Genomic DNA, 14,899 nt, shown 5'->3' on the forward strand with positions numbered 1-14,899 from the left:
CGAAGCGGAGTGGTCTTCGGTTCCACGAGGAGGGGCTTCTTCCGGGGATTATTCGGTCTATCGGGGGATTTACTCCGGCAGATCTTTGGGGATTCGTCCCTGAGGGACACGCTCAAGCCGGTACTGATCCCCTGCTATGACCTTGCCACAGGGGCGCCTTTCGTCTTCTCGCGAGCGGACGCCGTGGAGTCGGACGTCTACGACTTCCTCATCCGAGATGTGTGCGCGGCTACCTGCGCGGACGCTGTCGAGCTCCGGTCGGTGGATGGGCGCACGCGGGTGTCGGCGGTGGGCGGAGGGGTGGCTCTGGCCAACCCCACAGCGGCAGCCATCACCCACGTGCTACACAACAAGCAGGAGTTTCCTTTCGCGGTCGGAGTCGAGGACATCATGGTCGTGTCGCTGGGGGCTTCCGGTGCCGCTTCCGTGAAAGGGAAAGTCACAGATCCGGAGGATCGCCGTCGACGGTGCCGCTGATATGGTACAGAACTGCTGATAACCTTTTAAATTTATCCACTTGAACGGTCGGAATTATATTTTCCGATCTCGTCATACTAAATTCGTTCATTCTTCTCACTTCATCAGGTAGATCAAGCAGTGTCAACTGCATTTGGAGGCCTGAGAACGAGCAACTACATTCGCATCCAGGTAAGTGAATTTGGAGCATCAAAATTGAGTGACCAGATCATGTAGCAAACGGGTAACTAAATTGTTCTTGGACAAACGTATTTCTCCAGGCGAATGGATTCATGTCCGGTAACGGCACGCCGAGGACGGTGATGGAAGCGATCGATGAGATTTTGTCGCAGAGGAACGTGGAGTCGTCGCTACTTGGAGGGAGGAAGATCTCGGAGCACACCAAGGCTGAGAAGCTCGAGTGGTTCGCCGGCGAGCTGGTGAAGGAGGAAGAACAGAGGTGGAAGAGTTCGATTCCCACAGTGATGGTGAAGCAAATGGTGACGCCGAGAACGTCGTCGACCACGACGATCACGTCGGTAACGACGTCGTCGAGCACGTCCCGATCGCACTAAAGTATACAACTTAACTGAAGTAAGAATATTGAGTGGATATTGGTGTCCGTGTAGATATTGTGAAGACACGTGGCAATGATGTGAAGAGAATGTACTTTTAATTATATACATTATAAACTCGATTTCTCTAAAATCAGAAATATAATATATAAAGAGAAAGGGTTCACGTAGCAAGTTCTTAAGTGGGTCAATGTAGAGAAGTCATATGACAATGTCATGCAGGGTCATGTGGTGCGCACTGGGACTCGATCAACATAGTCTTCATGTGGCTCTCTGACTAGCCGACCCAATCCGACCGACCAGTTCTCGATTTCCTGAGTTGTTGACCTCTTGACTCATCGAACTGTTAACTTCCCGACCTCCTAACTCATTGAACGATCGATTTCTCAAGTCGCCGAGCTACTGACCTTTGAACGTCTCGGTTTGTCGATTTCTCGAGTTGTCGACTGCCAACCTCCTGACCCGTCGACCTTCTGACTTTTTGATATGTAAAGGGATGCAACGGTTACCAACATAATGGACATGGAAGTTACAGCGCCACCCTTTAATGAGTTATTAATGAGATATTAATAAGGTATTAATGAGGTATTCTCTCCCTCCATAAGGTAATAGGGGAGAACTCTCTCGGATAATATTTACATCTACTTCATGATCATCCATTTTCTATTCTATGCTATCATCTATTTTTTACTTCATTTCTTATTATTTTCTCTACTGGATACTCTTTTTGAGGCTCCTTATTGACTTAGGCATCAGTAGCGAGACCTTATTGGGGTAACTCCCGATGAGCCATATGATACGTGTTATTTTTTGCAAGAATTGAGCACATCACGAAGAGAAGGCTCGCCCGAAGCTGATTTGAAGAAGTCTGATTAGACTTGACGAAAGTTAACTACATTGAGTTACATGGGAATTGACCCAACTTTCATTTTTAAATCGGAATATTTTGGCATCATATGTGAGAAATCTGAACTGAAGTATAGAGATGGATGAAGCACATAGAAGCCGAGATCAACGATCACTTTGATATTGTTTCAAATCAATCAACTGAAATATTATGCAGATCTATGATTTTTTCATCACGTCAAGATTCTTAAAAAATATCATCTATTCTGGACCGATATTGTTGCCATGATTCGAGCCATGTCTCATATCTGGTCACCTTCCTCCATGGCAAGGCAGTGGGGTGGGCAAAGTTTGAGATAGAAGCATGCCATTTATCAACGACTTCCTCCTTTTGCCATAGCCACTAGTGCCTCCGCTAGGTCATTCTTCAAATTGTCGGGAGCGCAAAGCAAATCTCTAGAACCACATCTTAGGAGCTGAACTATGCGACTGATGGATAAAGATCTATCAGTGAGTGTGCACATCAACAGATGATATGGTGGAAGGAGGGACTCATATGTAGTAAAGTCGTGTCAAAAGTCAAACTCAACAAAAGTCAGGCCCTGGTGAAGGTCAAAGATCCATCTCGACTCCATTGACTCAGTGGCCTAACTCTTGATTCTGACTCCTCGACTCCATTGGCTTGATCACCTGATTCCAAAGGACTCTGACTCCTCGACTCCATCGACTTGATCGCCCAACTCCAAAGTGTTGGGTTGCAAGGGTGCAAACATAGTCCCACATCTAAAACACATGGGAAAGATCATGGGTTTAAAAGGATGGAAAGTATCTCCATTGGCATGAGACCTTTTGGGTAGAGCCCAAGAGCAAAATCAAGGGCAGATGATATGGTGGAGATGTGGACATCCTTTTGACCCTACAATTGGTATCAGAGCGAGACCGCTCTTAGACTAAAAGTCATGTCAAAAGTAACCAAACTAAAAACAAAGGAAGTAGGGGCTCCCATGTTTGAATCAAGAGGACCAGACAGGCCCTGGTCGGGTAGACCGAGGGGCATGAAGTCCTGGTTGTGGCTGGGCAAGAAGTCCTAGTAGGTCAGGGTGGACCGAGGGGCAGGAAGTCCTGGTTGTGGCTGGGCAGGAAGTTAGACGAGTCAATGGCGGCTGAGCAGGAAGTCCTGGTGGGAGGATTCTGACTCAAACGGAGGCTTTCCGTTTGAGGGGGGCCTATGGTCCTTTGTTTGAGGGGGGGATTGTTGGGTTGCAAGGGTGCAAACTGTCCCACATCTAAAACACATGGGAAAGATCATGGGTTTAAAAGGATGGAAAGTATCTCCATTGGCATGAGGCCTTTTGGGGAGAGCCCAAGAACAAAACCATGAGGGCTTAGGCCCAAAGTGGACAATATCATGTCATTTGATCGCCCTTGGGGACCCTCCAAAGGACTCCGACTCCTTGACTTCATCGGCTCAGTCGCTCGACTTTAGAGGACTCCGACTCTTCGACTTCATCGGCTCGATCACTCGACTCCAAAGGACTTCAACTCCTCGACTCCTCAACTCTCAACTCCTTCAGTTTGGTCACCTGACTCCAGAGGATTCCGACTCTTTGACTCCATCGATTCGGTCACCCAACTACAGAGGACTCCAATTCTTCGTCTCCATTGGTTTGGTCACCCGACTCCAAAGGATTCTGACTCCTCGACTCCATCAGCTCGGTCACCCAACTCTAGAGGACTTACACTCATTGACCATATTAGCTTGCCCATTGCGACCCCTAAAGAATTCAGACTTCTTGACTCCTTCAGCCTACATCCTAGGAATAACTTACTGACAACTACTACGAATATTCCTAATGCAACACCACGATTGGGTGGAGGAACAATCATGTGATTGCCAGATTTAGTCCCTTAGATGCCCTCCTACACATATGTGACATTCAGCGAGTGGAGAAGCAGACAATGACTGTCGAATCTGATCTCTCATTATTACTAATGTGAAGATGCTCTTTTGGTAACTATATAAACTCTAGAAAAAAAACACGTGTGAGAAGGTATGCACGAGGAACACATTCTTCTTCTTCTTCTTCCATAAGCTCTATTGCTTCATCTTCTCTCAGCCCCTGTTTTAATTTGAGGTCAGAGTTGCCACGCCGAGCCCCCTTGACATCCATTCTAACCCTCATCTAAGCCTTATAGGCATCCTAGGAGCTCTCTTTGCCTTCGTCATCACCGACCTTGTATCCTCGACAGTTGCTTCTTGTTGATTCATTTGCCAACGGTCTTAGACAGGAACAAATTAGCATCGTCTATGTGAATATGCCTAAACTAAGATGTTGAGATGGTAGAACCAAAGAGAATTGTTGAAGGTCCTAGAGCTGCAGGAGATGAAGCCCATGGTAAGACCATCACCATGGTTAGAGAGGAATTTCAAGCATTAGTGGATCAAGTGGTACAGTGGATTCTGCAAAGACTCTCCCCAATAAATACTTTTCTAGAGAAGGTACCTGACGCTTCCACTAAGGTGTCACCTATTTCTAGCTGAGGAGCAGGAGGGTCTAGCGAGTCCCCTCTACCGCCTTCGTTAAGCAACACAGTAAGACCATGATGTCGCTTAAGGAACATTCTGATAGTCTATTATATTTGAAAGATATCTTAAGATAATCGTCTTATGGTTGTACTATTTATTGAATAAATAGAAATTTACTATTTGAGTGCACATTCACCATGTGTTTGATTGGATCTTAAACTTATTTACTAAATGCCCGCAATATGATTCATAGCATGAGAGAATTTGTGATTGGATCACAACTAGTGAGCATCTCTACATGTGTAATTATGAATGTATTAAAATTATCCCTAGTCGATGAATTGATGAACACGGACATCATCGATTTTGTTGAGACTAGCACATTTTAAACTCCTTGGTTTACTAAGTAGTTGTTCTTGTTGGCTGGAGACATTGGATGTTGAGAGTTAAATGTGGATGCTAGTTAAAGGTAACTAGTTCGTTAGAGTGGCCTGTCATGAGACTTCATATGATTCTATAAATATGTCAATAAAGATCTCGATGCATCTTAAGTGTGAGTTTCCTTTGACTTGCGGTATTCAAGTCACCTTCTGAAATAGATGCAGATCCGTGGCTTGTACTTGAGTCGCTGTCTAATTTGCTTTTTGTTCCAGTTGGTTTGTCTCGAGTTGGGAGTGGTAGGAAGCTTATGTTAGCTTTCTCTTCCAAGTCCTCTGAAGATGACTTATCCCATATTGTTTTGAGTGCCTTCTTCTTGGACTCGTTCTCTTTCTTCTACTTAGGACATTTAGACTTGAAGTATTCTTTCTCCTTGCATTCATAGCAAGTGAGTTCTGTTTTGTTTGTGGATGCTTTTTTGGAGTTAGCTTTCTGCACTACCTTCTTCAACTCCGACCTTTTAAGTCCGCGCTACTTCCTTAGCATCTTCCGAACTAGTTTTACTAGTTCGGTGGTGACTTCATCGTTGCTTTCAGATCTTGACGATTCATTGAATTCATCTTCAATTGATTTTCTTGACTTTTTCTCCTTGGTTGATCCTATAACAAGAGTTATACCTTTCTCGGTCGGAATGACGTTAGTCTGTTCATGTAATTCGAATTCTGAAAATAGTTCGTTAAACTTAATTTTTGAAAGGTCATTGGAGACTTTGTAAGCATCAACCATAGATGCCCACAAAATGTTCCTAGGAAATGCTTTCAGTGCGTACCTGATTATATCCCGATTTTCAACGAGTTGGCTAATTGCATGGAGCCCATTTAATAGGTCTTAGATGCACGTGTGTAGTCCACTAGCGGAGTCTCCTTTCATATTAATAAAGATTTGACATATTAAACTTACAGAGTTATTTAATTTGATGTGGTTGAATCATTTTGTGCACGATGACTTAAGAATATTGGAAGCTTTGAAGGATCTTGCTTGATACTCAAGGGGTAGGATAAAATGAATTAAATTGTTGAAATAATTATTCAAACTTAATTTATTAACTTATATATTTAATAAATATAAGTAAATTCTTAACGAATAGAATATCAAACTTACTCTCACAAATGCTTAATTTATCAAATTCGACTTTAATACCATTTGACACATCACAATAGACGAATAGATATAAAAATTACTGATTCTAAAAGTTCAAATGTATATTACTTCAAAAACTTATCCATGTAAATTACATGATATCCTAACTCCCTTTATAGTTTCATAACACAAGCTAATTTTTATAAAATAATAAACTTCTCTAATAAATCACCAATTATGTTAATAAAATTTGACGAAAAAATAACAAATTATAAAAATTATAGACTTAGAGAACTTTTAATAGGATTAAATTTTTGACTACATTAAGAATACTGATATAACTTTGCTTTCTCTGTAAAATTGCAATCTAGGCAGCAAAACCTCTCAGTCCCTACCAATAATCATTACATGAGCAGTGACCATCTTTGAAATGGTGGAATCGACTCCGGTCCCTAATAATCACTAGCCTGTGATATGTAAAGGATACAAATTTCGCAAAGTTGTGGCAATCAACACAAGTTCGGAGATTCTTTGCAATCCTTAATGTCCTACCCGGAGGTGTTGCGAGGATACCAAAAGCTATGGCTAACTTTTCACTGTGACAAGAGAGTGCACTTCTTTTATCTTCCATATCCATATCATGCAACTCAGATGAAACATTTGCAATATAACCAGCTTTCTTCAACTGACTAGTTATCTCATCGAGCATCCGATAAACCTCTCCCTTTCGGGGATGTGAATCATCATCTACTACAAACTCATGAACCTCTCCATTCAATTCTATAGTGCTGCAACCAGGACTTGTTTGAATCTCCTTATCCTTCATCAACTTCCTCACTTCTGCTACCCTATCCCAATTACCAGCAGATGCATAGGTATTCAGTAGCAGGACATAATCTCCAGCTTCTTGTGCTTTTAACTCAACCAGATGCTCCATTACACGTTCCCCAAGTTCGGTGTTGCCATGAATCCTGCAAGCTCCAAGAAGAGTCCTCCAGGTTCTAGCATCCAACCTAACACATTTCTCCTTTGCTATGAGTTCATAAGCTTGATCGAGCAAACCAGCACGGCCCAAAAGATCAACCATGCACCCATAGTGACATACATTTGGAGCTATTCCATACTTGTCTCTCATCATGTCAAAGAACCTCGACCCCTCATCAACAAATCCACTGTGGCTACAAGCTGAAAGAACTCCAGTAAAAGTATGCTCATCAGGAGTAACACCAGCCTTTTGCATTGCTCCAAATGCATCAATAGCATCCCTCCCATACCCATTCATTGCCAATCCTGAGATCATTGCACTCCAGCTGACAACAGTTTTACGTGAAATTGCATGAAACACATCAGAAGCTTTGTCCACGCATCCACATTTCGAATACATTGCAACGAGAGAATTCTGCACATTCGGAGTGAGATCGTAACCACGTCGAGAAGCATACTCGTGAATGCGCTTCCCAAAATCAAGGGCCCCCAATTGCCCACACACTTGAAGCAAAATCAGGCAAGTGACATCATCCGGCTCCATTCCATTTTCTGAACTCAGCATTACGTCGAACAGGTGCAATGCATCCTTACTTCTGCGGTTATCAACGTAACAAGAGATCAAAACATTCCATGTCACCGTATCTCTGAACGCCATTTCGTCGAACATCCGGCGGGCATCCTCGCATTCCTTGCACGAAGCATACAGCGCCATCAAGGAAGTGAGCAGGACAGAATCGGCTTGGTGGCCGTCGCGAATGACTCTGCTATGCACCTGCCTGCCGCCGGGCAAGGAGCGGACGCTCGCGCAGGACTTGAGAAGGAAGGAAGAGGAGAAAGAGTTGCCACGGACGCCGAGCTCGCGCATGCGGTTGTAGAAGGTAAGAGCCTCCGCGGGGGAGCGGCTCTCGGCGTAGCCCCTCAAGAGGGCGTTGCACTGGTAGACGTTGGGCCGCGGGATTTGACGGAAGACGAGGCGGGAGTAGTCGAGGTCGGACACGGGGGCGAGGGCAGCGCGGGTGAGGAAGGCAGTGGAGACGGTGGGGTCACTGATGATGCCGGAGCGGAGAAGGTGCGCGTGGATTTGCAGGAGACGGGACTTGGTGGAGCAGGAGTTGATGAGGGGGATGCAGTCACCGGAGGCAGGGGGTGGGGATCTGCGGTCGGGTTGGCGACCCAGCGGGGATAGGTTGGAGCACGGGCGATTGAGGAGACAGAGGATCGGAGGAAGAGGACGGTGGTGGAAAAGGGGCCTGTGCTGTAGGAAACGCGAAAAAGCCATGGGAGAAGAAATGACTAGAATTGGTCCGTTTGTTTGTTTTCCCCCTCCAATTCCTTCGTCAGTGTACATGGAAAGGTATAATTTTCATTTTAAATGTGAATTTATTTTTTTAGATCGACTTTTTAAAAATTCCATATTTATTTTAATCCTAATTTTCTTATATAACTTTTTTTTAAAAAAAATTCCCCGCGCAATGCTGTTTTGGAAAATAAAAATAAAAATTGAGATCTCCTTCAACTGTTTCATTATTGTCGATGTGCCTATTCGAACTTGATGCAAAAATAGGGTTAAAGAGGGAGGGAAGAGAACGGGGTGATGTAGATGGGGATCATCTATGCTTTGGTGGCGAGGGGATCGGTGGTTCTGATGGGAAAGTTTTAAAAAACTGTTCCGGTAGATTCTTGCAGAACAAAATTTTTTCCGGAAACGATCTCAAGTTGCCCTCATAGTCGATCAAACGAAGTTTGATCGACGCATTTAGATCATTGGGCTCTTGTGTTTGGTTTATAGGATCCAAGATAAAAAGGATAATTTAACTTATGCGGAAACATTAAATTATACCTTTCTTCGGACTGTTGTGAAGGATGAAGTTTGTACCCGAAGACCTCTTGATCTTCTGCTGTATTCCTCTTCTCTTTTCGAACGTTGTGTGAGCAACAATCATTTGAAAATTTCTCCACCAGAATTCTCCTCTCCGATGGCTAACAAACTTTCCTTCCTTCTCTTTGTGAGAAGAGAAGAGGAAGAAAAAGAGGTTGGTTACCGAGAGTCTCGGCCACCAAAGGTTTATTTCGTGTGTCTCTAAAACCCGTTGCAAGCCTCCTCTTTTATGGCCTAGCCATCTCACAAATTTGGTATGATTTGTAATCATAAATATGGTATGATTTAAATCATAAACTTGGTATAATTATAATCAAATCAAATCTTCTTTTCCAGATTTGATTAGAAAAATTATAACCAATTTTGTCTGTGGAAGAGATAAAATTATGATTCTAATCAAATCAAATCTCATCCAGATTTGATTCTAATCAAATCAAATCTAATCTAATTATCCAGATTTGATTTCTAATCAAATCTCATTCAGATTTGATTCTAATCAAATCAAATCTCATCCAGATTTGATTCTTGATGAGATTTGATTAGAAAAATCATAATTAATTTTCTCTGCGGAAGAAAATTAATAATTTCGTAACGAAAATTTTAATCGAAATTTCTTAATAAAATTTTTCTCTAGAAAAATAATTTCAGAAATTCTTAAAATTTCCTATCCGAAATTTCATATAATTTTCTTAAGTGGATACGAGATTTTATCCAGAGGCTACAGCAGGGACCTAGAGGAGAAATTGATTTTGGTCTCCTGATGGGTTTAAGCTTTCCATGTTCTTTTACCGAACACACAGCTTAAGTCCATCAATAATAACTCATTCCACTAGAGAGTTATTATTGCACTACCGCACCAATCCCATATTATAATATGGGCTCCTTCTTACTATCAGTACATTAGTCTCCCTGTGTTTAAGATATCGTATGTCCGTCAATTAAATGAGTTACTGACAATTCGAATTTAATCAACTTCTAATCCAAGAGTAGTACCACTCAACCTTATTATCATGCGGACAAGGTCCACCTGCAGGGTTTACATGATAATCCTTATGAGCTCCTCAAGGGGACATTATCAACCTAGATTATAGGACACAGATTTCTTTTATAATCAACAATACACCATGTATATAATACTACTTCTCAACTCATCGGGCCTATTGATCTATCGATCTAAATCTCACCCTTTGATGAATTAAAGAAGTACATACTAAGCACATGTGTTTGTTATTATATCAGGATTAAGAGCATGTACATCTATAGTAACAGAGATTTAGTTCGATTATATAGTCAGTATAAATCGAACAATCTTCAGATGATCCTGTTCAATACACACTTAGTGTACTAGTGTAATTCTATAGTCAAGACAGACTAAGACCAAATTATACTACAACCACTCCAATGGTTTGTCCAATCCATTTTGGTTGTGAATACTGTTTATAATCTACAAGGGACTGATAACATGGTCTTCTGTTTGTGACTCCGCACACCATGCTTATCTACAATATAGATTAAATGGACACTTGTAAAATATTGACCAAATGTGATTCTTATTTCAGAATGTTTATTTACACAGCTAGGATTCTGGTATACATCCCAACAGGTTCTAGTAGAGTTCAGCAAGAGGGAACACCGCAAGTGCGGTGGCACGGAAGATCCTGGAGAAGATTGTTGAAACCAATGACACCCATGTTTCCTACTCCTAGGATCGCCACATCTTCCACATGAAGCTCACCGACCGTATAACCGTTCTCTGCGTCATCGATGAGACCGCCAGAAGTGAGTCCTCTTCTTCCCCTCTCTCCCGTCTCTAATAGTGTAATTTTAATCGAATTAGGGAAGGAACTAAAAGGGAAGAGGGGGGGGGGGGGGGGGGGGGGGGGGGGGTTGAATTGGGATTGAATTGGAAGTAGAATATCCTCAATCAATCACTATGAATCAGAAAATGGCTCAAATTGCAAACACACGGGTGAATTAAAATCTTTTCAAAGTTATTTTTTTATATAAATATATTTTAAAAAATAAAAATGATGGCCGTGTATTCTAGGGATTTGTAATTTGTAAAGCTCATATACGAATGCAAATTTTAACTTTTTTGCTTTGAAAATATTTATCATCGTTTTACTCTCCATCTTGGAAGCTAGGGAAGCATCCAGGGATTGCTCAACTCTAATAGTTGAATTTAATGAAACTCATGAGCATAATTAACTGGGGAAACATCTAAGCATTGCCCAGTGATACTATAGGTGTGCTAAAAATTTAGATTTGTTTATCAATAATATTCAAGTTGATCAATAGTTAAGGATCGCATGGATCTCTTATTCAGATTCATTATCAATTATTTAGGACTTAAACTAAATGTAGAAGGCTTGATTTTAATTTCAATGGAGCTTAAATAAAGATAGAATTGGAAACTAAATTCAGTTTGAATTGCATTATAAATTGTTATGATATGATATTTTTACCTTTATAATACACACAAACTTTGCACTTTTTTAACGTATAAGTGATGAATTTTTATTATATGTTTTCTATTGTAGTATGCATATGTATTTGAATTGACTTTAACTTAGTGGATGAACTTGGAAGTTCGAGACTTTAGAAATTTTAGAGATCATTTTAAGCTTAATCTGTGCTTAGAGAAGATGTAATTTACTCAACACTAAAGAAACTCACCTTGCTACTAAACAGCATGTTAAATTTGTTTGAATCAGTATGAAGCTGGGCATGAGTTATTCTCTATAACCTATTCTTCCAAAGTTGGAATTAACTAAACACATACCCATCTAATTACAACTTATGACTCTAGCATTATAGGTTAAACTTAACTAGAGTTGTTGGTAAAATCATCTCAAGCAACTCAGCAACTTTATTCCCTTCACTAAACGTAGAGTTTACATTTTATAACAATGTTTTTTCATGCTTGTGAAATAAACTGCTTCTCTTGAAATTGATAGTTTATTTTTAAGATGTTCACTAGTAATTCTAGTTTCTAACTCTATGCTTCTGATCAGAAACATATTAATTAATACATGTAATGTAGGTGCGTGACGTTATGATAGAGAACATTGACAAAGTATTAGAACGAGGAGAGTGACTAGGATTGACAAAACTGCAAACATGCAAGGAAATTCTATTCGCTTCAAGAAACAATCTCGTCGTTATAGAAATGCTCTTTGGTGCAGAATTCAATGTTAAACTCAGGCAAGTAGTTTTCTATGCCTAGGATCTTCCCTCAAGGGTTGTCCTTTTTTAGGATCAACAGTAGGAACCTCTCTAATTCTTATTAGAATGCATTTACTCTTGATTTTTCTTTATTTCAATAGAATTTGATAGTTTTCATGATTCTCTATAGAGGATCCACAACAATAACAACAACAAGCCTTAATAAACTCTCAACAATCTGAGGTTGGATGTAACTTGTCAGGTCTTGGAGAGTTTAATCATATAATTTGTTTGGCTTTGGAACCAAAATCATAAAAACAAATTGTTTCCAAAATCTATCTATTTCCTAACTTCCCTGCGCACAGCTAATTAAGATCAAAACCTTCTGTTAATCTTTTGCAAGATAACATACTTTATATAAATTTGACTTTCTAATTGAAATTCTAGAAGAATGACCATCTAATTCTGCTTAAAGTAAAATTTAAATTCTTCATTTGCCTGATCGCTAACAATCTTGTATTAAGCCATTTAAATAAACTGCTAATGCAATAATTATTTTCCATAGTTTGATCCTTAATCATATAGATCTTAAGAAATTAAAGTAGTTGATAGTATGAACTTCTACTGAGGCTTTAACTTGCTTTCTTCGTCATAAGACCATTCTATGATACAACTTTTTTTTTCCTTGTAGAGCTATGCTGGTCCTAGTTCTCCTTGTTATAACTTACATAGTAGCTACGTTTGTATGCATGACATAACTCTACCATCCTGCATCGGATAAAGGGAGCTTCTTTTTCTTTTCTACTTGCCATGTAAAACTTGTATAACTGCAAATCTGGGGGTTGAGCATTTCGATTAGTTTCCCCGCTCTATTGTCATTGTTAGATAAGATACTGTTTTTACGGATTTCAAGGTTGTCACATAGTCTTTTTAATTTTTATCTCTACATTTGTATGATCACTAGATTTCAAGGTTGTAATCACTTTGATTGGCACAGTCAATTGAGATGCGCAACTCAAATTTCAATGTAATCTTTTAGATGTGATGGTTAAATTATGATAGTTCTAATCATTTGTGGATTAACTATATGAACTAAGACACATCATTTACTCTATCAAGACCAAACACAACCTTAGCATGTAGTTTTCTATCAAATTAATTCGAGTGGTTGATAAAATTCAAACTAACTCCACCCATGACTAATTAACCCCATCATGGTCAGTCCCAAGCCCGGATAAAGGAGGAGGGTTGCATTAGATTGTCAGTCAATATTAAACTAAGACAAATGTTCACTGAATAGATCCATTAAACTATTATGTTAATGATAGGTTGTTCCCCGGAAGGAACGCATTGTAGGATCCAACTGTAACATCTTAGTAAGGACCGTCACATCTCCAAAACTCAGATGTAGTAATAAGTATGCAAGAGTTCATGTTGTAGGATTTGACTATAACATATCGACAAGGACTACTACATTTCCATAAGAACTTAGATGTAATGTTAAAGGCAAGAGTTCTCACACCATACGTTGGATAGGAATAAATATTATAGGAAAACTAATAGTCTAAATTTTAGAACATAAAAACTCTCACTGATAAAGCAATGGAGGTAGTAGATATGATGATTAGGAGAAAAATTAGTATTTTGTGTGTACAAGAGACAAAATGGGTAGAAGAAAAGACAAACATGATATAGAATTTAGATTTTAAGTTATGGTATATAGAAAAAAGTAAAATAAGAAATGAAGTGGGTATTGTTGTAGATAGTTCGTTAAAAGATGAAGTTGTAGAAGTCGTTAGAAAGGGAGATAAAATTATAACTCTCAAAATAATAGTGGAAAAAAATATGAACATAATTAGCATATATGCACCTTAAGTAAGATTAGATGAATATTGGGACGACCTAGATGAAGTATTACAAAATATTCCGTCAAATGAAATAATTTTAATAGGAGGCAATCTAAATGAATATGTCGGAGTGAAAAATAAAGAATATGAGATGATGCGGGTTATGGGTTTGGAATAAGAAATGAAGAAAAGAACTATATTGAATTTTGCGATAGCATATGACCTTGTACCTGTGCTGTCTGGAAACGGCATTTTCACTGCCGTCCCCGTTTCCGAAACGGATGGAAACGTTTCCACGGATGGAAACTTACCTGAAACGGCCGGCGTCGAAATCGAGATTTTATCTCCCCGTTGTGGCACACGAATCAGCGCGCAGCTTCCAACTCCACCCTCCGCCTCCCGCCGCCTTGCCCTCATCTCGCCGCCTACCTCTCAGGCGACGGCGGTTCAGGGCTCCGATCGCTCCACCGCTGCCTCCGCTGGCGGCCTCCGCTCGGTCGGCCTGAGGTCCGCCGCGACCCACGGGAGGTGCCCCGCTGCGGCGCCTGCCGAGTTGGGGGTGCCCGGTTGTACGCTTGCGTGGCCTGCGCCGCCGTATCCTGCATCCGCCACGCGCCTGACCACGCGGCGGCGCGCCAGGTGCACGAGATCGACGTCGACGTCGACCGGGCGGAGCTGTTCGGCCACCCCTTCTTTTTTTGTATGATTTTTGTCTTCAGACCCAAGATTTTTTGCAGCCACTGGATGGGCGAGAGCAAGGGGGAGGGAGAAGCGGGGAGATGGCGGCGGAGAAGCCGGTTACCACGGGAGGCGGAGGGTGGAGTTGGAGGCTAAAAACTGTGTAGGTCAAGGGATATTTATTGTCAGGATTATAAACAACTTGATATAATAATAAATTAATAATAATACATCACTTGCTAATTAATATATATCTTTCATTTGGACAGTGATAAGAGTAGATAACTAAGTAAATTGGAAGTTGTCCTCTTTTAATATCTAAGGTTTATTATTAAATCTTAAAGTGTAGTTAATGAATAGGAAAAACACTTTTTAATTTCATGTTCAATAATTCTTAATTTCAAGTTATATATCAAATCCC

At 40.6% G+C, this 14,899-nt stretch overlaps 1 protein-coding gene and 2 pseudogenes across 1 annotated transcript; 2 read left to right on the plus strand and 1 right to left on the minus strand.

The window, feature by feature from the left end:
- LOC141843502 (patatin-like protein 6) overlaps nt 1–1,056 on the plus strand; it is a 4,971-nt pseudogene extending 3,915 nt beyond the window's left edge.
- A 5,217-nt stretch (nt 1,057–6,273) lies between these two features.
- Nucleotides 6,274–8,188, minus strand: LOC141843639 (pentatricopeptide repeat-containing protein At3g47530). The gene has a single exon (XM_074731690.1). It carries the CDS (start codon nt 8,186–8,188, stop codon nt 6,314–6,316), a length of 1,875 nt encoding a protein of 624 aa, XP_074587791.1. The 3' UTR covers nt 6,274–6,313.
- Nucleotides 8,189–8,509: 321 nt separating this feature from the next.
- On the plus strand, nt 8,510–12,734 carry LOC141843503 (vesicle-associated membrane protein 712-like; annotated as a pseudogene).
- The last annotated feature ends 2,165 nt before the right edge of the window (nt 12,735–14,899 follow it).

Source organism: Curcuma longa, chromosome 12 (assembly GCF_044706935.1).
Source record: "Curcuma longa cultivar G26 ecotype Majalengka, Jawa Barat chromosome 12, ITB_CL_G26_1.1, whole genome shotgun sequence".
NCBI lineage: Eukaryota > Viridiplantae > Streptophyta > Magnoliopsida > Zingiberales > Zingiberaceae > Curcuma > Curcuma longa.